Source organism: Aythya fuligula, chromosome 11 (assembly GCF_009819795.1).
Source record: "Aythya fuligula isolate bAytFul2 chromosome 11, bAytFul2.pri, whole genome shotgun sequence".
Taxonomy (NCBI): Eukaryota; Metazoa; Chordata; class Aves; order Anseriformes; family Anatidae; genus Aythya; species Aythya fuligula.
Window position 1 is genome coordinate 21,148,834 of NC_045569.1, and position 25,302 is coordinate 21,174,135.

A 25,302-nucleotide genomic window follows, 5' to 3' on the forward strand; every position below is an offset into this window, starting at 1 on the left:
TGTGGGTGCTGCCCATGACACACTGAAGGTTTTCAGATCCAAAGCTTGATGGCTCTGCTGTTATTTCAGAGAAAGAGTGGAGTTCATTAGAAAGGAGAGCCAGAACTCAAAAGCATTGTGTGCCTCATTCCACTGCAGTAACAAAGTAAAGCACCTAGGTAGTTTTGGCGACAGTAAGATGGGATATACGTAACACCACAGTCAGTAACCTCCAACTGACCTATGTAGCTCCAGAACATCTTTCAAGGATCAAAGATCAAAGTGAATTATTCTCTGAAAGATCAGTAAAGATATATTTCAGCTGAAGAACTGAGTGAAAACATCTGCCTTTTGTTGAAAGCCTGCTAGTGCATGGAAAGCACCCTCTGAACAAACAGCGGGAGGGAATCTCACCCACCCAAAACAAAATACAGTGAAAACCTCTCTACCACAGGAAAAAAAATCTTAATAAGATAAGCCACTTAATGTAAAGTGCTACAACAATACAAACAGTATAAAATCTAAGTCTAGAGTTGAAGAGCCAAATGTTTATTTTTATAGTCAGCTGTAAGACAGTGTTTAACAGACACAGCATTTAAGAAAACTTCAGCTTTGCAAACACTGTATTTTTACCAAGCCCCAAACTTAAACACTGGTATAACTTAGAGATTTTTCAACAAAGGAAACGTTAACAAACAAATTCATTGTCTCAAAAGCCTGAAGTAAGCACAACGATATCCATTTTAGAGATTTATTTTTTCTTTTTAAGCAGAAATCAGTGACTTCAAGTGATTCATCCAAAGGTTTAAAAACCCCTGTATGCTGGTGCTGGAATTGCACAGTAATTTTTAAATTCGCAGAACACTGCTCTATACTCATGTATTACGTTTTCTGCACGCCTCATGGTAAATTGTAAGAAATATTAACAACAACTTCCTTATTTTTAAAAAACTTTTCTTAAAAATAGTCCACCACCTACAATCACTGAAACGAACAGCAAAAGAGCTGAGTTCCCGGACCTGAAACTTGTTGCTTGACTCCCAGACCTATGGAGTTTAGATATATGTTCTACCAGGCCCTCCAAAACCTAAGACAAACGGATTTTTACTGTTGTACTCGTAAACTTGTACTGCTTTACTGGTTTTTTACACCCTACAGTAGCCAGTTCTGGAGCTCCTTTTTGAGGAAGTACCTGGTTTAACATCACACTGCTACTGCAAGAGCACTGATGCCTTTGGATGGGCAAGGAAACTGAAACGGTACGAACTCGGGTTCATGTTTGCAATGTTAGTCAGTCTTATTTTTCTCTCAGTAAGACATTCAGTTGGAAAATGAGCACAGAACTAAGTTTTACTCTTAAAAAACAGTTAATAGATAAATAACTGTCTTTCTGGAAAACCTACATGAAGGCAGTAGACGTTTTGATACTAGTGGAAAGAATCTTCAGAAATGTATCTTTCACATCAGGTATTGTTTTCATCTGGTTTATATATAGTAACTTGCTGACTTCTACTTTGCTCAGACAGCTTCGTGTCTGCTTCTCTGTTACCAGCTGGAAGGACTTCCAAAATGAAACACGGAGATACAAAATTAATATGGTACTATACCCAAGACGATTGTAAGCAAAAGAAACACATTGTAAAAGCTGATAAATAGCTAACTGTTGACTAAAAACCTAAATGTAACATCAACTAATTCCTACTTTTATTTTAGGATGATTATTCATCTTTTTGTGTACTATACCCTATTTAATTGTATCTTTAAAATGTCTTGCTTATTACCTGTTGCCTAGTAAGAGGTGAGTAATTTGTGAGTTGTCTAGTGTGACATAAAACCAGATGAACAGAGTGTAACGATCAGGAGAGCGTGCTCACAGACAGTGTCCAACTTTCTCAAACCTACAGAAAGCTATTGCTCCTTGGCTATTGCAGGCTAGACTCTACAGAGAGCTAAGACAAAACTTATCTAGGACCCACTTAGTAATTTTACTGTATCAAGGGCTACACCGGCATGTGCACAATGCTGTTAAATAAGGATTTAGAAATACTGTAACTCACTCTTTCCATTGACTTCAATTTCCTAAAGGCAAAATTCTGGTTAAAGCTCAGCTACTCTCATTTAGGCATACAATCACTAAAAGGACGACAGTTTACACAGAAAATCCTCAACATCATACTGAGATCCCTTAAGAGAAGGAAGGAAAAAAATGAAGCTTTAGTCTTCCTAATGCTGTTAGAAATGTCAAGAACGTCCAAAGAATTAATTCTAAGGCTCTTTCCAAGTTCAGCCTGGAGGAAACTGAGCATGGCCATCACCAAATAAGAGATAAGAAACCCAAGTTTAAAAATTATTTCAGCTTTTCAGATTCCAAGGGCTTTTATATGCAACAGTGAAGAAAAACATTTTTAAAATCAGGAAAAATACCTGGACAAGTGTCCTTTTAAGGTGCCTGATGACTGGCTCATTCTCCAAAGATACTACAGTGGGATCCAATATCGTGCGAACTACATGGTGGGGAAGCTGTTGCTACTCCCAGGTACATCACACAAAAGGACCTGAGAACAACAGCCTGGGTCAGTGCAGCATCTTTTGGTAGTTGCTGGAAGAGAGTTCCTTCTTCCCATGCTTGTTCTTCAGTGGTACGTCAATGTAAATCACATACAACTAACAGTACCTCCTAAAGCAGAACAAAAAACTAAATCTAGCAGTCTCCACAAGACAATCAAAATCACTCCAAGCACCAAGCAGACTCTCTGGGAGTAAAGAGGTAGAACTGGCACTGGTGGAGGGTACAGCAAGACTAATGATCTAGACAGAAGCTAGTTAACAGCAGGCTCAGAAGATGTCTTCTGTACAGAAAGAAATGATCAACCAATGTGAATTGGTTTTCCATATGAAGGGAAGAAAGTTAACAGTCCATGAGAAGCTGCACTCGGAAATAATACTGGCTAAACTTTCAGTGTTCCTGCCTCCACCTGCTGGCAAGGAGAAATGCTGCTGCTGAAGATTGCTGCTACGAAGATCATTTACACTTTCTTAGCAATGAACGTTTACAGTTTGAATCAGTGTCCAACATTACCACATTGTGGCAACAAACAGTGCTCCACAGTATTTCTAATGCAGGATAATCCACCTTGCAGTTTATAACCCAGATAGTTGTTAAATGCCAGGCAGTTATTTACTTCTTTAGACAAGATCATAACAAATATAAATGGGAAGAATTCATATGTTAAACAAAATAAAAAGGTACATATTCTTCTATGCATGCTAATTACCTGGTAAATGACATCTTGAAAAAGAACTGGAAAAGTGAGTGCAGCATCTTCTAATTCATTTAGACTACAGTGCACTAACGTTTCATCCTATTAAAAATTAAAAGATGGTATAAAAGTAAGAAAAAAACGTGTAAAGATTGCTGAAAAGAGAAGTAGTTGTCTAGATTTTTATGTTCCTTTTAAGGTGGGTTTACTTAGTCTGGAAAACTTAGTTTTGTGCAAGCACTGTTAAAATCGAATAAGAGCTTTTGGAATTAACTTTACATTTTATTATTATTGCAGTTTTTGAAAAATTTCAATTAGAATTGTGTTCTAGTGGCATAATTGTAAGAAGACATTTTAATTTTGTAGGCTATACTGTCATTCAGTTCAAATCTGCATCTATCAATTTGAATCATCTATCCATTTTATATGACCAGAGTACCCACCAACTGATATCGCTCATGGTAAAACAACGTTCCTGACATCATTAGCAGTGTCTGAAACTACTTTCAGAACAGAGTGACTTGATGAAACTATTCTAAACACAAATACATTTTCTATGAGTATTTAAGAACGTGGATTTGTGGCCTCTTTGAAGAAGAATGCTATAAGAATTAAAAGATTCATTCCTGGTCAATTTTGATGCAAGACATATGAAGCTAAATTTTCCTACTTAGTACATCTTGTTTTTCTCCATTGGTTCTGGAAATCTTTATGGGGACAGATAATCTTTGTTCAAGATGATAAAAAAAATTAATACTTTTTGGGGGAAACAATGTTAAGAATTCAACAAATACAGCAAGTATTCTATTCTTGCCACTATTAAATTTACTTTTATGCAGACCATCTTTAAATAAAAGTATTAGGAAAATTGTGTAACCTTCAGCAAGGTATTTTTATTTAGAGCACACAGTACTAATTTCAGCAACAGACAAAACAAATCAAATGCTACACAGCTCTCCCCCTGATTTTGCTATTTATTTATAAAGGTACTTACCAAGTCTAGAACTAATGAGAATTCTGGTGTGCTTCTTGTTTTCAGTGGAAGAGCTGGCTTCCTGTTAAGTTGTTCTTCTGTTAATGGCGGAACATGTTTGATGAAATAGTATCTGAAAAAAAATACATCAGATTTTGTTTTAGAAATGTGTATGCATTATGCGACTGGCAATGTTGTAGCTCAACTAAATATTTAAAAATGCATATTGTGTGTAAAGCCACACAAGAAATAAATAATTTAAACTGAAAAACAAACACTTCAACATACATTTATTTTTTTTAAGTTAAGAGATTTTTGAATTCATTACTGTAATATAAAAAACACAGCAACTCAAATAACAATTCCTTAATCCAATACCCAACATGATCAATTCATGTTTTAAGTACAGATATTACCACTTACGGATCAAAGACTTCCCAGTCTTCTTCATAGGTGGCTTCTGCATGAGCTGATGAGTAGCCACTGTCCGGAGATACTGGTGCTAAAATTCAATGAAAATAACCAAAACAAAAATAAAACAAACAAAACAAAACAACAACAATAAATAAATAAAACAACACAAAAGCTAGTCTTATTAGTGCAGTTTTTAAAAGTGTAAATTTGCATTTTATACATGAGTGCCTTAAACAACAGTGAAAAAGAGCAGGAGTCTGCTAGTCCTCGTATTTCATCTGAAATACTCTGCATGCCTTCTCACAAATTTTCCTGAGGGCTCAACGTCACGTCATCCCACAGAACTTCTTGATCTGGCCAAATAAAAGTGCCCATGTTACGGGGCAAGGCACCCATACAGCCTTTGGTGATATGAACTACCTGCATGCATGTTCCAGACACTTGACCAGCTCCTACCCATCATTTGCTAAGGTATTTGTGTCAAAGGAGAAACACCTATGCATGGATGAGGATTTAGATAACTAAAGAATTTGATGCAGGCCCTCCACAGAGAGTTGATTGTGAATTTTATAGATATGGAATATCCATATATATGGAACTTTTGTCCATAACTGTGTATGTTGAGTTTTTCCAAAGAAAATGTGGAAAATTAATATAGGATATTTATGTTCTTATTCATCTCAATGTGTTATTTTAATATATGATAATAAAATGCCGCAAATTTCTCTTTTGTGATCAGCAAGTCTAGGGGATACATTTTTAATGCGTGTGTGTGGGGGGGTAGTTTAAATAGTAATAAAAATGCCTTTATTCTTCAATGTCTGTTTTCATTTGAAGAAATGTTATGAAGTCAACTAAGTTTCAAAGGAAATAAATGAGCCTTGCAAAAGCTGTGTCTTCGGTGCACAAAAAAGTTTTGCTTGTTGATAAAAAAAAATGGTATGAATACTGTTTGCATGTTTTAAGCAAACATGAAATAATAATTTATACAAAATGGGGGTGCTAGAATTTCCCTAGGAGTAGCAACTATCTACAGCTTCAGGACTTGAGTAGAAGACAAGCTCACATTTCTTACCTGTAAGTGGTGGCAGGTCACGATCATTTGTTTCCTCTACTTCTTCTAAACCATTGTTAACAGCAGATCTGACCTGCACTGCTTGGCTAGTATAAGCTGCTCCATTGGTTGACGTTGCAGTACTTGTAGTAATCTCATCTACCTGTTCCATATCAAGCTGTTTGACTATTTCTTCAGCTTCAACAGCTTGTCCTGGAGAATCTGATCCTGACGTTCCTGAATTAAGATTTCAGTACACTAATAGTCATTACCTGTTAGGTACCTCAGCTTAAAGAATACTGACAGTCATCACTAAACACCAAAAAATATGTTACAGAATAACCAAGAGAGGCTGTGTCTGATTCATGTTACAAAAATAAGAACCAAAAGTAGAATGAAAAACATCCTTCTGTTTGGGACAAGGATCTTAATACCAGTATTTATTTTACTGTTTCAATAAAAGGTACACTGCTAGATACTTACACCTAAGAAAGAAACTTTCTACTGCATATAAGCTTATTGCTTCTTTTAACAATGATCAACCCTTCTAAGAATTGTGAAGGAGGCCTTTTATCTGGTTGCAGTAACCTGTGGTTTGTAAATCAGAATGAAAAGTGTACCGCCACTCAAAGCAACATTTTCTTATAATCAAAAATCTATCACTTAGCTTTAACACTATTGGCTTTTAAAATAATGCTTACCATTTTTATTTGCTGGTGAAAAAAAATTGAAGACAGGAGAAAATATGGTCCCCAGTAACGTAGTTCGTGGGGGACTGCCAGTGGTAGGATTATCTTCTAATTTCCCATTTTGCTTTACATGTTGGTTTGTCATTTCGTAACTTCCAGCTTCTGTAAAAGAAAAGTTATGAAGTATAATACATGCTTCTGTTTTTCACAGTACACCCTCTCTTTTATTGTTATTATCTTCACTATAGGAAAGATCCCTCCTGCTCCTTGACTTTCCTTAGTTGGCAAAAGCAATCAGCCTAAATAGTTCCTTAAAAGAATAAAAACAGGTAGCAATTTAGCAACAACATAAAAATTAAATACCAATTTTCAACACCATCTTAAGCTTCAGAATTTCAAATTAGGAAGCAATAATTGCTTATATGAAATATGCTATAGATTAACAGATAATAGAAGTTTTAATCCTCTAAATGTGCTTGATGACAGAAGGCAGACTATGATGCTGCACACCCTTCACAACAAATAGATGTCAGTGTCAGTGGGGCTCCACTAGATGGAAACAAGAGAAAGTGCCAGTGGAACTCCAGTGGCTGAATCTCTAAACTTCACAGGATCAAGTCCATGCTTCACTATACTCCCTATATACATATATGTATACACACAAACACACACTCATAAATACAATTAGGAAATAAAATAATTCTTAGTTGTTATGACAGATAACAAAGAACAGAGAATTAAGTAAATCTTAGTTATTACAACAACATACCACATAACAATTAAAGGTTTTCTATAAATGTGCATCTAAAGCGTATCCTAAAACTAAAAACTGCTATCTCATGGGTGAGATCCAAGACATAATTCTGAGACTGAAATGAAAGAAGTTATTTACTTTACAGTAACAAGTCTTTGAGCTGTCTGTCCATATGGAAGTAAGCAAATGTATTTTGTGCACATGAGCTGAGAACCTTTTTGTCAGCTGAGCCTGATGGAGCTGCACCAGTACTTCACACTTCCCGTCGCTTTTACATAAAACGTAGGGTGTGCCAGCTGCAACTCAGTGCTTTCACTAATACCGAGTGTCTTCACTAAGAACTTGGTATTGCTGTAACAGTAAAATGAGTTCAGTGTGCTCTACGTGCATCCCTCAGACAACTTTATTCAGGTAAATGGTTCCCTTTCATCTTTAAGCATTGTCTGCATGCATCACACTCAAAGTCAGTGCATAGCTATTATCTCTCCAGGACACAAAAAAACTAATTAACAGTAGCAAATACTCCTAAAATGATCCTACACAGACATCTGACAACAACCAAACAGGTAATTCTCTCACATTATAAACCTTCCATCGCTGAAGTCCCTCATTTGGAGCTCCATCCTGTACTCAGCTACTGATTTTGAAAACATTGTTGGAATATGAAATCTTTCAGACCTCTGCCTTGCTGACAAACTTGGCAGAAATCAGACAACGGATTCTAAAGTTATTGGGAGAAAGAAGGAACACTGACAGGCAGCACAAACACATGAAGTCTCGTTTCCTTAGGAAAAGGAGTCTAAAAATGTGTTTTTTAAGTCAGATCTGGAACCACAGCTGACGCTTTAAATTTCATGGAATATTTTATCTAACAGGATGTATCTCTGTGTGACATTATTAGAGATACTGAAAAAAGAATTATTTTCACAATGAGGTGGTCAAACATTGGAACAGGGGCCCACAGAGGTTGTAGAATCTCCATCCTTTGAGATATTCGGAACTTGACTGGAGAAGGCTCCGAGCAGCCTGATCCAACTACAAACGTCAGATTTCTCTTCAAGCTGGATTCACCTTGCTGGGAGAGGAAAAGGAGGACTGCCCAGATGGCTTATAGAGGTCCCTGACAACCTAATTTCTTCCATGATTCTATGTCAGAAACCTTGTTGGAATATATGTTTGACAAACGTGCTATGTGTTTGACAAGCGCTTTCAATATCTAAGGAACCCAGGTCAGTTCCACAAATGTCATGAACTGGGAAGTCCTATTTCACTTCTTGTGAGAAAATGGGAGAAGAACTAAATCAAATAATCATTATTGGCTCTTCTTTTCTTTTAGAAAAAAAAAAAAAAGTTCCAAAATAGCTGGGTCATTATCACATAATGGAATTGTTCTTACTAGGATAAAACATTCCCTCTCAGACACATCCATTGTAACTTGTGCTTGCAGTCCTGGAAATCTTATATCAGTACCATTAGTCCAGCCTTGCTAACACTGAAGTCAATCACAAAACTCTTAATAACCTTCACCTAGAGAAATGTCCTTTATTAGTTAACAGCTGGATGGCTACTGAATCACCAGTCAACTGTAATAACGTATGATTAGAATATTTACAAACCTCCATTCACTTGACTTTTCCGTCTTACTCGGGAGATCTGTTTATTAGGCTTTTCTCCTGTTTGAGGTGTGGATGTAATCAAGTTGTTATCTATATCGCGTTCAATTCTACTTCTTTTTGCAGGATTTTCTCTTTCTTCCTTAAAACAGAAAAGAGGGGAAAGAAAGATACTGAGTAGTGCCTTTTTTCTCCGCTGAATGCCACCAGAAAATGTTAGCTGTTAGGGAAAGTTCCACCAAAGGTCCATTTATTGTTCTACTTCCAGATGCAGGACATACAACATGGATCTGCCCAGCTGGAATTTTAAACTCATCCAAACTGACACAACCCAAGGTAAATAGCTAAGTACTGGGAAAGAAAGCTGTGCTTGGAATTTCTGTTGTAGAAAAACTGTCTTTAAATACTATTTTACCAGATAGTCAATTTGTAATTAGGTGCTGTGGCATTAAGGAAATGTAGAAATAAGACAACTAGAATGATGAGAAACTTCATTTCTCTGCTTGTTAAAATATACAGAAAGTAAACTGCATCATAATATCCAATATAAAATGTCCCACCATGATCCTTACATAAAGTGGCTTGCTAAATTGTTTCTAAGTATGTACTGTGGTAGTACTCAATTCATATCAGATAGTACATGGCAAAACTTAGCTGTTACAAGTATTATATGCAAGGGTTGTAACCCCGTGATTCTTCTTACCTTTAAGAAAATTACTCTTCTCCTCTGTGGCAGTTACATGAATGGGAAAGAACTGATCGTTTTTGCATATTTTTTCTGAGCGTGTGTGTACGTGTAGCACAGATATTTAAGACAGGTTTCTTCCCATTTTGCCCCAAAGCACCTATTACATCTTAATAAAATGGCAATCTAAAATACAGCCATATACAGTACACTGAAATGTAAAACGTGAGACAAAGCAAAATAAATTGAATTAAATATTTAAAAAGAAAAGGCCACAAAGCATATTAAAGTAAATTAAAATTTCTACTTTAGACTTACAATATTACCTTTCTGGGAGCAGCAGTTTCACATCTTTAAAAAGAAAAAAGTTTGCATGCTCCAAAAAAAGGTAAATTGATCCTTTAGAAAAAGTAATTTAAGGGCCGTGCTAAGAGTACAGTACCTAAAAGAAATACTGGCAAACATGGAAATGCATGGACAGCCATATCAGAAGACAAAGTATGTGACCACTACTGATCCCCAAAGCTTCCTACTGGCAGTTTCTTCTTGACCAACAACCTTGGTGAGAACAATATCCAATTACTACGACGAGCAATTACTGGTAATGTATATACCATAAAATCCTATGAGAGAGAAAACAGATGGCTCACTGATAAAAAGAACAGCAAGGCACCTTATCTTTCAGGTCATTCGTTCAAATTCAACATGGGAAAAAAAAGAGAGAAATTAATTAACTTCTAAAAGCTATGCATAAAATCCAAAAATGACTCGTGCTTTATGGAGAGCAAGTGCAGGAACATTACAGAAACCACAATGAAAACACAGAATCTGTCTCATAGTATCAGCAGAGACACAACAGATTCAGTAAATCTAGAAAACACTTTCCCTCTCCAGAACAGGAGCTATCGTGATGGTGTGGGAAAGCTCTCAGTGCTCTGCCTGTGTGGTAGTGGTCCTGAGAAAAAAGGACTTTGGGTTCCAGGATGGCCAGCCTCGTACCTCTGGGTGTTCTGCATTCATGTAAAAAGCCACAAACCAAACTGCAGAAATAATTTATTTTCCTGAAACAAAAAATAAAATTCTACCACTCCTAAAAATTCTTTGGCAAAAAAGGGGGAAAAGAGTGCAACAGACCAGACTGGAAGGAAAAAAAAAAAACAAACAGCCAACAATAAACAAGCCCTGAAGCAATAATAAGCACGGATGTAATAAGAACATAAATCAGTAGACAAGAAGTGGTGTGACAATATCACAAACTACAAGGTCAGAGTTCAAGCAGTTCGTTAATAGAATTTAAAGATGAAATTACACACAAGGTTGCAATTCTCCTTGATTTATACAGTGGAAATCTTATTGCAGTATACTGTAGTACTTCCTGAATGCATACACACATCAGTTTTTCGGGTAGATCAGACTTGTCATTTTGTAAATAATAAATACTCTTTTGTATTCCCTAACTAGCCCCGACTTGCACATGGGCTCTGAGTTGGAAAAGACCTCAAGATCAGACCCATCACCATCCACATTCCTACAGCCACGTGTTAGGCTCTAGTTTCTCTACCTAAATAGCTATAATGTTTTTTCAGGTTCCGTTTGTTGAAGGAGTATTTCCGATAAGCCACCTTTACAATATCAGATGAGTTATGACTACCATCAAAATTGTAACAATAAACTAGCTATGAAGACATTTATTGCCACAAATCCGTACAATCGCTGTGGTGACTTAGATTTCAACGTACCCAGAAATGAACTACTATGCAAGTTGTACACATACACTATCTCACAGAGTTATAACGTTTCCATGGCAGCCACAAGACTACTTTGTTAAGTCATTAGCGCTTTGGAAGATAGCCCGGCAGTATCAATATCATGCCATGCTAATGCCACTGGAGCCACTCCAAGTCCTGCTACAGACACAGGAGAGGACATGAAAGGGAACAGAAGAAAAACGTGGACATTTTATATTTTAAAAAAACTGTCAAGAAAAAAAAGAAGAATGAAATGTAATTCAAAGATTTGGGAGAGAGAAGAGGGGAAGAGAGAAAGTTAACAAAACCTTAGGGAGAAAAAAAAAAAAAAAAAGAAAAAACCAGATATATTTCTCTTATCTTGAAATTCCTACGTAAAATGTTTTGCTTAGATTTCAGCTTTTTGTTGCAGAGGTTTTGCAGCCAAAATGTTGCACTGTCGTGCCACATCGGTGCTGAATGTAAAATGGCTTAATTGTCCTACTTCAATGAAAATGTAAGTGGTTTTAAGCATTTTCTTTCTACTAAAGTATTTCTTTGTCAGTACCTCAATACTCTTATGATAAGTAGTCAACATATTAAAGATTAAATTTCATTATATTTTTGACAATTTAAGATTACATTGTTACTTTAATTAAAATTTACAAAGTTATCTTTTCAACACTTAGTTCAGAAAACAGAAAATTATTCTGCATTCAAATCACTTTTTTTAAACCATATAGTTCATAACCAGTGCTATGACTTCCTGGGTACTCTTTAAAATTTACAGCTAAGTAATATCAATATTTGCATTGCTGGGAACTTTTTTTTTTTTTTTTTTTTATTGGCCTTTCTCTTTGCAGAAAAAAAATGAGATTTTGGAAGCAATTGCAAGGTTGCATTCAGCATATCAAAGCCATACATGTAATTCTCTCTCAGAACCTACATTCGACATGTTTTAACATGTGAAAATTAGTAAATTTAGGTTTCTGTTTGTATCAAGGCAGATGAGATTTAGCGGTTTAGCCCCAGCTTTCCATTTACATATTTTTATTTACTCTTAATTGAAGCATTTTAAAATCAAAATTAATTGAATATGACCCAATTAAAAAACAAAAGAAGAAACCCACTGACACTGTACCTTCGGTGTGCTTCCTTTAATAAACTTTTTGATTGAAGACAATAAGCCAGTTTCATTTTTCTGTGGTTTTCCTCCGCCAACAGGTAAGCTCTCTTCCACCTCCGAGTGTTTCCTCTTTGCCCTCAAAGCACGTTGCGTGTGGATTTGATTCGACTGCTGAGAAGCCTTCCGCGTTCTCAGCCTCATTTTCATGTGTACCACATGTAAAGCTATAAAGGGAAAAAACAAGTATACTTAGTCATTGAAGAAACGCATTAAGCTTCAGATCAGGAACTGAAAAAATTATATAACACTGACAGTGTTCTGATGCACTGAGCTTTTACATCCACACACACACACATATATATGGCTAAACTTAAATGAAAGGGAAGAGCTATTTAAGCTGAAGCATAACACTGGCAGAAGAACAAATGAATATCATCTGGCCACAAATACATCTAACCATTAGATCAATGAGGTTTTTGCATAACCCTCCAGCCCGAGTAGCAGGAACAAAAAATCTAACTGTTTTTAAGATGGGAAGGATTTTATGGTGCCTGGTGTCTTCAGCATCTGATGACTAGACTCAATGACCTAGGCAGCGCTTTCCAGCCCCGTGTTCCTTACAATGCATCATTTTAAGGCTCTGCATTAAATTTGAGATGAAGCATAAATCTAAATTCATGTCAAGTGCTCACAGAAGAAGAAATCATAAATGAGACCACGCATTAAATATGGGTGAGGATAGAGCAGTTCAACAAAGGAACCTAAGATTGATCTCCAATACAACTGGATTTGGGAATACGATTAGAGCACAGGAAGACTCACGCAAAGGCAATATTTATTAGAGCAGAGTAAAAGGCCATTTCAGCAAATGTGTCACATCTATCTCCAGCCTTCAATTGGACTGCTGGTAGAGTTAAATTTGTGCATAAATATAACTGCTTTTCTGGATTGTGGCAAATGCCTTCTCCAGTTGACTGAAGCTCATACTCGGGTTGGTTTGAATGGGACTATTCATGTGCTGAAAATTATTGCATGTGCTGGATCAGGAGCAGAGAAAAGTAGCAAGAAATCCATCTGAGTCGTAACGCCCAGAAATACAGGTAAGAGCAATACACATGTCCTAGCTGAAGACACGACAAAAGGCAATTTATTTATTGATTGATTTCTCAAGAAAAGGGTATTCTTTTCACAATAGGAATCAGAATCTGGTTTTCTGAAATTCGTTTAACATGTATCATACAGCTGAATAGAGATAACTTTAAAAATATGGGTAAGGAAGCAAAAGCTACTGTCTTGTTAGGAAAAGGCAATGGCAGCACGATTCACAGACACAAATACTGTGATATTATCGTTCAGAAACAGTCCGGTTAGCAGTTAGGTACAGCTCAATCTTAAATGAAAGGTGTTCCAGCTAACGAAGAATAACAGTGCTACCAACATCTTCTTGAGAGGACTAAGCAAAAGCAATATGGAACTGGTATGGTCAGGAGTTAAATACTTCAGTTAGGTACAACTGCTGTAACCGCTGACAAACACAGGATTTCATTTTGCATACATGAACAGCATTTTCCATCACCACTTAATACAACAGCTGTTACAGACAGGGGAAGGTCAAGACAGTTAAATGACTGAAGTAACTATGGCAAAAGTGGACTGGTATTTGGGGTTTAAGGAAAGAAAATGGAAACCATTTGCTTAAATTTATGAAAATTACTTACAATTTTGAGCCCTCTAGTAACAGAAGCATTAAAACTCAGAGTCCATCCGAGTATACTTTCGCTATTAATATTTGCTGTAAAACTCGCATTTAGTTTGATAGAATCGACTGTATGCAGAAAAACAGTAACGTTGGGGAAAACTGAAAAACGTCCCCAAGGATTTAAACCCAGTTTGCTGTTCCTACTCTGTGCCACTAGAAAAATAAAAAGTTAAAAATAACATTCTTATGCAAGGATGTAAAATGAATGTGTTAACAAAACCTGCATCTTGACCTTTTTTTCTTACAAATTCCTGCTAGATTAACTTTTTGTGTATGATTTACAGTGGGAAGAGTCCAGCTCAATAGACGTACGGTCCTATCACACTTCTGCACAAATCAAGAGGACCTAATTATAAAATTGAAGAAATCACCAAACATCAGTAGACAGAATGATCCAAAGATACCTTAAAACATAAAATGTATTTTTACTTTGGAAATATTCAGGAAAACATTATTTTTAGTCAACTTCTCGTTGATTAAGTGATTAAATTCTGTTAACGAATTCATTTTATCATGGGTGGCTGAAAAAAGAACACCTGAGTTAAGGTTTCTCAGTGCTCTTGTACGTGGGAGAAGAAGGAATTCATAGCTCTGCAGGAAATAAAGCCCAAGACAGAAAATGGCCATTAAACTTTTAAACCAAATAGTTTAAATATATCAATATTTCAAGCTAAATAGTTAGCAATTTGGTGGAATGAAGTTAGAGACAAACAACGCCGTTTTGCCGTGTTGGAAATGTTCTCAGAGCTCCCCGAGGAGCCCGAGTCCTTCCATGCGTTGAGAAGGGAATTTCATTTGCTGCATTATCAACCTGCTTAGGCATTTATTTATTTTTTTGCTCTTTCCTCTAATTTGCTTAAGTTATAACCCCCTGAAATTCTTCAATCTGTATGGTCCAAGGAGAGAGATCCGATCCCAGGCAGCCATTCCCAGGACAGGGAAGCGAGCGGGGAAGGAGCGCAGCCAGCGGGTCAAACACCAAACCTCCCCAGCTCCAAGAGGTTTCAAACGGGTCCTTCAGATCTCCTACACGCCAGACAGACAGCCCTACGCCACCGAGAAGGATTAACCATGCCTTTTTTGCATTCCTCGGGGTTTTTATGCGCAGTCTGTCCTGCCAGGAAGAGTCCCTTGGGAATGGGAACCGTGCTCATGCTAAGAAGTGGTGGCAAAGGGCTCAAAGGGGAAGCAAACCAGAAAGATGTTGGAAGAAAGGTGCAGGAATATGCAAGGATCAGGGCAAGCTTCGCAAAGGTGCTTTGAAGTCAGGTATGGTGGGATGACAGGAGGGAACCTAGGGGCTTGCCCCTGCTCCCTCCTCATTTCTTCCCCACACTACTTCCAGAGCTGTCTGCCTCCTCAGAGGCCAGGCCAGCTCACCAAGCTAACAGAAAATAAGTAAATAAATAAATATGACTTCATTTTTACGCCAGTTTAATCGGTTTATAAAGCGAGCTCTCTGTGCAATGCGCCCTTTCCAGACTTCAAATAGCCAGGACTCCCTGAAATATCCACGTGTGTGTTTTTACACACATGGACGTAACACAAGCTGACACACACTACGTACACTTACACACAGCGTAAACACTGCTTGCAATTGAAAAGTGAGATTCCTAAGGCTCATTTACAGAATTTAAAAAACTCTGGATGGTAAGAAGAGAGTAACACAGAACTAAGGCAAGTAGTTGATCAACCACAGATAACCATCCACAGAGGTGGATTAGGAATTAAGTAAATGAACACTGAAATATAATGAAATGTACTGCATTCAGAGATGTAAACTGCATTTATTAAAACGTTACTTACACATTTTGAAGAACTGGCACACTTCCTGCCATGTGACTGTACAACAGCAGCCTTAAAATATTCTGGTGAGAAATCTGAGACGCCTGCCACTTCACGGGTAGGAATTACACGAGGCTATACTAAAAGCAAATGTCTAAAAAGAATTAGACAAATAATTGTGAAGCACTGAAGGAAGACTGACATTAGTCAATCACCAACTTGGAGATGAAAATACTGCTTAAACTGTGCTATTCTGTAAGTTGCCAGATTTTTCTAGAGCTGAAACAAATACCAGGCAGACAAAACCCGAACCAATTTAACATTTGTTAATTTGGGTATGTATTTATCCAGCAAGAAACCATTCAACTCATCTGTACGCTATTGCCAGAGAGTTCTTTGGCTCACTTCACATCCTGGGTATCAAGCCTCAGGTTATAAATATCTCTAAAGGACTTAGCAACAGTCACCTACAATCCCCGAGTGCCAGAAGTTTGCTCTCCCAACGCGCGATGCGTTTGGCAGCGCAGTTTTTACTTTAATTATCTTTGTGTTTCTTTTCTGAACCGAGCACAAGCCAAACTGCGCCACTCAGCACACTCTCTCAGTCAAAACAAACCAAGCCCAAACATGTCCCTGAATTTCCTTCCTCAGCCACGTACAACATTTGCCTGTCCCCCCACCGTGCCGGCCGGGGCCGGGCTGAGTGACGTTGGGTGCGAACACCTCGTGCCACCGCCGGCCTCTGTGCCGTGGAGCCAGGAGATCCAGGAGCTCACTGCCAGGGGAATCGCGCTCAGCAGCCCTGGCTAACTGCTGCCCTTCGGTTCCCTTTCCAGCACGTTGCTTTTCAGGAGCCTGCAGCTCGAAATTCTCCCTGTACAACAGCGCAGCTCCTTCACATCGCGAGCAGCTGGCAGCGAAGCGTTACCGTAACGTGGACCTGAAGCCAAGGAAGCCCATCCCCAGCAAGCATGCTGAACAGTTAACAGCTCAAGATGTTTTTCTGCATTACATGTCTTGGTTTAAACCCTCCCCAAACCCCTTCCTGCTGGAATTCCTTCCCCATCTATTAAAACAAAACACAACAGAAGGGGAGGGGGAAGGAATTAAAATTTATTCTTCGAAAGAGAAATGCATGGCAAAGAGGGGCCAAATGGAACTCTCATTAACAGCTTGTGAGACTGGGAGGTAACGAAGGAGATGTGGGAGCAGCAGCTGGAGGTGCTGCAGCCCCACGCTCCGTGCCCTGCAGCTGCTCCACACGCCGGCACCGCGCACTACGGGGCAGAAATTCCTTAGCGGTGCTAAGGTTTTATCCATTTTTCCCCAAAACTATCGAAAGAAAATTAGGTACGGCACATGAAATTACAGGGTTTAAGGTTTTTTGATACAGGAAAAGGTTTGAGATGGTAAAAGAACAATAGCAATCAGCAATAGGAAGATACACCTGACGGGAAAATTCAGAATTACAGCGTTGAACAATTCCTATGTTTAATTTGGTACTCAGTGAGCCCGCTGAGCTGCCCCCACTGAAAGCTGCGTATTCCCAGCCTGGCTCCGGGAGGGCTCTGGAGGATCAGGGCAGCCAGGCACACTTTGGGAACGCAGCTCGGTGAGTGACAGGCACACGGTAGGTGTGGGGCTTCTCTGTTAGTTCCTGCACTTACCCTACCCCACGGGGCTCCCGCGGCGCTGGGAGGTGAGGGCTGGCCCCCAGCAGCAGCAAGGGACGAGGCAGGGGCGAAGCTCCTGCCACCAGGATCCAAAACAAATTTTACACAACAGAGCGTCTGCTGCTACAGATTGTATCAGCTCCTGGTGTGGACGCAGCGCGTGTTGGCAGAACCGAGCACAGCCACAATCCAAGAGACAAAAGGAAGCCAGAAAGAAGTTCTCTTCTCTCCACTAACTGCCCATACATTCGTTTTTGCCATCATGGAGATGATGACCACAAAGCATGAGAAATTCACGCAGCAAAATGAAGCACACCGAAAATGTTGGGGAATGTTTGATTGCAACAAGCACAGCACTTGTCCTGCATTACCTCCACACATGCTTTGAAAGATTTCACCCAAAGCCGAGAAGGCAGCACCACCTCTTCACACTTTTAGGTTTTAAGCAAGAATCTGGTCCATGCTGCCCATGTCGCAGGTACAGACACACACAAAGCTGCGACCCGCCACCAAATTTAACAGCTTTCTGCGATGCCTGATGCCTGGTTACAGACCTCTCTGCTGAGCAAACGTCTTCATTTCATTCATGTGCTTCTGGACACACAGGCTGGGTCACAGCAGGCAGGTCCACAGCAAGGAACCAAGAACAACCGCTTTCTCCATTTTCTTTTTAAACATACAACGCCAGTTGTGTTTCATCAGCACACTTCTTCACTGTGATGTGGCCCAGGTTTCCAGAAGGAAGAATGATCCCATGGAGGTGTGCTCACTGAGCTGCCCGAGCGCCCTTCACGTGGGCCTAGTGATGCCCTCCAGAAATGCAAGATCCTACGACACCCCGCGACGACGCCTGAGCCACCAGGGCAGGGAAGCAGGGAGGCAGAGGAGGCACGCAGCCCGTGAATGAGACACGGGACAAATGACAACCTGCGTGCCATGCACACCTGTCTGGACTCGCAGCGAAGTCGAGCAGAACGACTTACAGAGGGCTTCACCCAGACAGGCCCCAGAGCGCTTTACAAACCTCAGGGAAATGCTCTTTGTTAGCTCAAAGGTGTGGAGATTTTCCCCTCCTCAACAACTCCTGGCCTTTCTTTAACCAGCTTATCCTCCTTCCCTAGGAAATCACAGCGATTTCGTCATGTTCCAGCTGATGTACTTCGTATTTTACAACATCCTGGATTGTGTTGTTGCTCCTCACAAACCTCCAAGAGTTTTTCCACCACCGCCTCCTGGAGAGGCGGCCACCAACAAGGGAGCCGCGGCTGAAGGCGACTGGATGGGGCTAGGACAGTGCAGGTAGGAGCAAAGAAGAACCATTTTCTTATAAAGATGTTGCCAGACAAGATGAGAAAGGCTTTTTGTAATTGGCCCTAACAGAAAATAAATTTGCTGTTCCTTTATTTTTCTGCATTAGCAATCGTACTTCCAGGCACCATTGTTTTGTCACTGCTTTGCTAGCGAGGCTGTGTTTTAATTATCCTATCTGCATTTGGAACTGAGAGTTTATTCCCGCCTGGCCAAGATATTTTTCTCTTTATGACTGAGGGTACACACTTGGAATTAATTCAGTCTTTTCAGCTGGGGTCAGGCTCCTAACCAACAAAAAAAAAATGAAAATGGAGAGCTGGGTTAATCGCAGAACAGCTGATCTCAGAACAGAGCCCGAGACCTGTGGCAGCAGAAAGGAATTACTTGAGATCCCTGCTGCTGCCAAGACAAGAACTTTACATCAGGCGCCTTTAGGTACCGTGGAGCTCACCAACAGCTGAGGTGTTTGGAAATAAAAGTTTGCGGTACTTGAGTGTTAAACAAGTGGCAAACAGATCCCACCAGAACCAGGACTGTTCCCGTTGAGGTTCGGGAAGGGACCAGCTGTCTTGGGACAAATCAGGCTCCCCAGACATTTAATCCACGCTGCCAGGCTCACACGGAGACTATTTTTGGAAGTGTCTCCCTCTTGTTCCAGCCCCTGGTACGGACAGGTTGCTGAACACTTCCTGAGCAGACCTGCCAGGATGTTGTGATAAGCTCTGACCACAAAAAAAATCTCCATGGGTTGTCTTTTTTTTTTTTTTTTTTTTTAATCATTCATCTTATTCATATTAGTTGGCTTTCTTAATTAAAAATAAAAAAGGAAAAAACAACAAATGAGCAAACACCAACTCCAGAAGATTCATAAGCCTAAGCAAGTGTGTGTCGGACTGTGGCAGCCACGGAGTAGCTCCCGCATTTGTTAGGAGAAGCTGATAGTTTTTGCAAGGTCTGCAGAGATGAATTTTGTTTAACTGCACCTGAAAGCCTGAAGTTGCTCTGCTTCCCCTTAATCTTTCCATGGGATCAGCACCGCAATCACATATTCCACAGGGCTTTTGTCAGGTTGCTATCTTTTAAAAGGCTAGATAAAGTTTTTGGCTGCTCCTTTGGCCTTAAAAACAGCAGACTATTTTAGGCTCTTTGTGTTGTAGGATAAAAACTCTTTAAATGATAATATGATTCTTATTTCCCTGGAAAACATCTTCCTTGGTGCACTATACATTCAAAACCTTTCCAAATAGTTTAAAGCCTGCTCTCTACCTTGCAGGAGCTGCTATTATGCTCTTTTTTCACTTGGCTTTCCTGATGAAAAAATAAACACCAACATTGTTACAAATGGGGAAAATGCCACCACAACTGAGGTTTTTTTAACCGGTTGCTGCCCATACAGATCTGAAACTAAACATTCTCCATTACATAAACATGCTGATTTTAATCTGATTTTTCATAGCCCACTGCCCTATTTCTAAACAGAAAACTTTATTCTTACACATTTCCATCAGTGAGATTCATTTGCTCATTTATACACGTACCTAAATTAAAATTAATAGGAAAATAAGAGCTTTACTAACTCTTGAGTGACACTATGTGTAACTTTACAAACATCCAACATTATAAACTTGAATAACATTCAACCTTCTTGAGATCAGCTTCAGGACCTGTCTGACCCCATGTCAGTAAGGCTATTTTACATTTTATTTTCTTTCATTTAAATGTTTTTGTTTTGTTTTTTTCCTATTTTGTTCTGGGTGAAAAATACACAGGAGAAAAATCACTGGCCATTCAGTGGAAAGTTAAATGAGGTTTCTGAACAACATGCCGATAATGCAGAGCAAAATAACCACAATTTAGCACAACAACAGAAGTCTTGTAAGCAAAGATTGATCTTCCAGCACACGATAACATTTCCATTCTTCCTCGGTTCTACCCCGAATTTCACTTATTTATTTCACAATCTGATTACCTCCCTTTTGGTCTAACGCATCTCTGCCGCTTTAAGATGCGTGAGACGTAATGAGATAATAACTTGATGGCTGCGAAGGAGCAGGTAGGGCTCTGCAAACAAACAGAACTGCTCCGCGGAGAGAGGATCCTGTTTGCCTCACGCCTCACTTTGCAAAGTTTATGTCTGCAAACAAGAGGCAGGAGCTGCAGAACGAAGGCTGCTGCTGTGATTCTGTACAGCACCGCCTTGCCTTTTTGAGGAATAAACGTGCAAAATCGGCTAACATTTTAGGATGCCTGGCAGCTTGAGACTCAGAGAAAAGGGAAGCTGCACGCGTTTAACGCAGGGCACGGATTCATGCGCTACGCTAGGAAATGTGAATGGACAGAGGCAGCTAAGTCTGCTAATCCTGCAGGGAGGTCACCCAGTTTTGGGGAAGGGAGCTGAGCTGGGAGATGTGAGCGGTGTCGCTCCGTTTGCTCACAAGACCAAAGGGCCCAACCCGCTCACTGGCATACCCCAGGTTTTGGGTTTAAAATTGTCCTTTTATTTTATGGCCAATTATAGGAACACAGACCATCTGGTTGCAGATTTTTAAAGCCCCAGTGGTTTATGTCAGGGTTTCTGTGTGCCTGTTGTACTCTCTGAAGGGCTGCAGTCTGTAGCACAAACACCGGGAAGCTTTTTCTAATGTGCTTGTAGATTTTTTTACAGCCTGGTTTCCAGGGAAAATGAGGCTTATCCAACTGTGCGCCTGTCAGTCCTCCCCTGGTAACCCGCTCACCTCCCTCCACCTGATTTGACAGAGGGGGAGAAATTTCAGGCAGACCAAGCTCCTACAGGTCTGAAAACACGAAGCTCTGTAGGTAAGACTGACCAGAGCCTTCTGGCAGTGAGCGAAAGCGAGCCGCAGCCCAGCCCCAGCCCCGTCCATCCTGGCTGCACCGACACAGCCTCGCCTGCTCCCCCCCAGCTGCCTCTGACCACAGGGGTCAGCAGGGACACCACAAACCCCACTGCAAAGGGAGTGCTGTGGGTGCAGGGTCTGGAAGTGCTACAGGAGCTGCAAGGCTCCAAGGGATGCGTGGCTATGGGAAAACATCCTGCTGTTCAAGTAACACCACCCCACCAGATGGATTATTTTAGCTCGTGCTTGTGATTACCCTTTTCAAGAAGGATCCTCATTTGTTGCACTTACAATACGGCACCAAAACTCCAAAATAACTTTTATATATATATAGATAGATGTATATCTCTAAAGCAGACACACTACTCATGCTAACGGTCAGCATCTTTTGTCCCTGAACACTACAGTGGACCAAATACTCTCATAGAATAGTATTTTAAAAACTGGGCTTCTAAGGACTAAAAAAAATATATAGTCTTCTCCTCATCCTTACCACTCGTGTTTTATAAAACAGAATTTAGCTTCTTAAACTCCCTCTGAACAGAGAGGATAAGCAAGACCAGCCAATGAGTTTAAACAACCACCTGTCATGAGCTGAGTTAACTCAGCAGCCTCTGCACAGCAGCAGCTGAACAGCATCAGTGTAGGCACGGGGAAAGGCACGGAGCTGGGCTAAGGACTCAGGCAGGTGAGAAGGCACCCGCCAGCCCCTCAGAAAACTTCATCCAGATCTTATTCCATTTGCTTCTATCCCGTGATGGCTCACTGAAGGCTCTCACCCTCATCCCTTTATGTACTTTTTGCTCCAGATTTGTCCCTTCTTCCACGGACACCTGCACACCAAGTGCTCAGCATCAATAAATTCACGCTGTGGGGCTGCTCCTGCTGCTCCACGCTGACTGCACAAACGAAGACTGGCAACGCCGAGTGAGCTGCAACAACGGCAGTGGGTTTATCAGCATGGTCTCTCTATTTTAAAAGTAAAGAAAGAGCCCTGTACCCCAGAAAACCTGACAAAACACGTCTGTCTGCAAACGCAGGCCCAGAGCTTTTCGAGCTGCCAGCAACAAGGTGAAGGGCATGCGGAAAGCTGCGCACACCTCTCTGACCTCACAGCACCCAAAATACAGAAAAAGGGGAACAGAAAATACATAGAGAGGAGAAAGAGCAGAGGGCAGTCTTCGTGCAATAACTTTTTAACTTTGAAATCACGGATCACTGATGACAAATGTTTATCTTCTGCTCTTGAACTACTTTATGGGTTGGAACCCTACGATGCTAATTGCCTCAGGACGTTTTTATATTAACTATTAATCTTAGAGAGCGAACATTATAAAACATTTTCCAGATATATAATAAACCAATCTACTATCACTAGAAAATTATCTTCAAATAAATCCAACAGGATAATTAAGCACACCAATTAAGCATGGCACCTCTTCACCTGAGCCATACCTACACAGCTCGCTGCTCCAGCTGAGCTCTCCAAGACCTTTTCTAAAGAGCACTCCCAAGCTGTCTGGCCTCTGGGCATCACAAAAGAAGCTCCAAAGACAGTGATTAAGCTGTTTAACAATACCACTTCAGCTCCATTTGAGTCTCCGAAATCTGTATTTTTAAGAACATAAAAATTAAAAGTTTTGCGTTTCCACTAACTTGCTTGTTTTCTTCTTTCATATTAATAGATTCTGCCTTAAAAGCACAATAAACAAGATCTTCCAACTGTCCTTAACTTGATGTAATTACAACGGCTTGCTCTTGACAAGGGTTTAAGAAGGTGTCAAACAAACTGGGCTGGGTAACTCAATCAAAGATCCCGTATCTAAATCCAGCACACACAAAGCCGTACCTGGACGAGCTCCCCTGGGAAACGAGAGGGTCCTGGCAAGCGGGGACAGACGCTGGGTTGCCCTGTGCGAGAAGGGCTTGGGAAACACAGAGAGGGCAAAGGCAAACACAGAACACAGCTCTGCTGCCTCAAGGCAGCCCACTCCTTCCTGAAATAGCAAGCACTTCAAAAAACGCGCCCTGAGAGGTACGCTACAGAAGGGGAAGCCTTGAGGCTGTGGTGGTGGACGAGGCAGGATCCCACGGGGCAGCACTGCAGCTGCCCACCGGGCAGGAGGCACCACGCACCCCTGGAGCCAAGGAAATCCGCACTGGTGGTGCCAAACCCGAGGGTCTGCAGGGGTGGCGAGGCTGTCGGAAATGTGAGAGCAGGGGGAAATACTCATCTGGTGTCATCAAATCCTGCTAAAGCACAGCGAGCGCAGCGCAGCTCGTGCTGGCACAGGGAACCCCTTTGTGCAGGGGTTTCACCGCTAACGAGGCTGCTATCGCCGCGCCAGGGAAGTCCTTGTGGTATAGCCTAATCCGGAGATTGAATTACCTACCTGCCTCTAATTAGCACCTCCTAAAATACAGGATGAATCAAAGCAATCATAATTTAGAATGGCCTAAAGTAAACCGAGGTGTGATTTAGGCTGAATCAGTACAGCTAGAGCTGAACTGCTGAGGAGAGCCGCTCCGATTTGATGCGAGTTCCCGTTAATTCGCTCACTTAAATCACTTCTTAAACGAACCCTAAATAAGGGCAGGTCCCTTTTCTCTCACGTGAGGCTTCCAGAAAGCTCACGTGCCCTAGAGTCTCACTCTCAGCCTTACTCTGCCGATAATGACGTGCTTGCTGTGCTGCCACTGCGCGTTTGCACATACAGGTAAATCCCAACCCAGATGCTTCAGTTGTGTATTTTTTTTGCCGCTCCTCACACTCTGTATGCTGGCAACAAATAGCAGGATATATAATATACTTCAGCACGGTGCTACTTAAAGCAAGTATACAGAGCTTGCTTTCCAGGTGCTCTGGAGTTAGCAGCTCCTTCTATTTAAAGCTATTTTCACCGTACTGCTTACCTTGAAGTTACACCGATGCAGTATTTTTATGTTAAAAACTACGAAGTGTTTTATGCCTAACTCAGTTCCTCACACAACAAACAGAAACGCTGGATTCAGAAGAGTGTCTGGACTACTAGGGGCAGCTTCAGTTCCTGTCGCCTCTTACAAGCACCTTCAGCGTCACACCACTGCGGACAGAGGACCCTCCTTAGACCTGACATAACACACAGGGGGCTTCCCCGTGCTGCCTTTAGGGTTCTGCCAGCTCGATGCATACAAACCCAACAGAAGGGGCTCAACTCTCATAAAGCTTTCCCCGGGGGGAGCTGTGTCTTTTTGTCACCCTACACCAGAGATCGATGCGGCTGCTGCGTTAATGCTGCCCACCAGCAGCTGCATACCTGCTTCCCAGCGGGCTGTCCGCAGGTCCCAGCACCCTAAATACCAAAGCATCAGGTAGGGAAACCGAGGCAACAAAGGACATGTGTCGGAGCACGCACCCAGCAGAGGTGCAAATAGACTTCAGCTTTCCTGATACACAACTCAGCGTTTTCCTACACCAGTCTGTCCTGACAAGCGTTTCCCTGGATCATGAGGTAAGATGAAAAAAAATCTTATTTTCCATAGCTAAGAGGACTTTAATCAAAGTAATTATTGGAACTGATCTGATTAGGAAGTAATGTATTTAGGAAAAGTTAAGGCTGCCAACTGGGAAACTACTACCCAGCTTCTGATTGCTTTAGATGT

At 40.7% G+C, this 25,302-nt stretch overlaps 1 protein-coding gene across 1 annotated transcript in view; it reads right to left on the reverse strand.

Moving 5' to 3' along the window:
* Nucleotides 1-25,302, reverse strand: part of CTDSPL2 (CTD small phosphatase like 2) — a 37,274-nt gene that overhangs the window by 9,082 nt on the left and 2,890 nt on the right. Inside the window, exons 2-8 of the mRNA XM_032195120.1 lie at nucleotides 12,290-12,498; nucleotides 8,740-8,878; nucleotides 6,382-6,531; nucleotides 5,702-5,917; nucleotides 4,636-4,714; nucleotides 4,234-4,345; nucleotides 3,255-3,341 (exon numbers count right to left, since the gene is read on the reverse strand). Coding sequence (XP_032051011.1) covers nucleotides 3,255-3,341; nucleotides 4,234-4,345; nucleotides 4,636-4,714; nucleotides 5,702-5,917; nucleotides 6,382-6,531; nucleotides 8,740-8,878; nucleotides 12,290-12,481 — 975 coding nt within the window. The 5' untranslated portion in view covers nucleotides 12,482-12,498. The remainder of the gene's footprint in view (nucleotides 1-3,254; nucleotides 3,342-4,233; nucleotides 4,346-4,635; nucleotides 4,715-5,701; nucleotides 5,918-6,381; nucleotides 6,532-8,739; nucleotides 8,879-12,289; nucleotides 12,499-25,302) is intronic.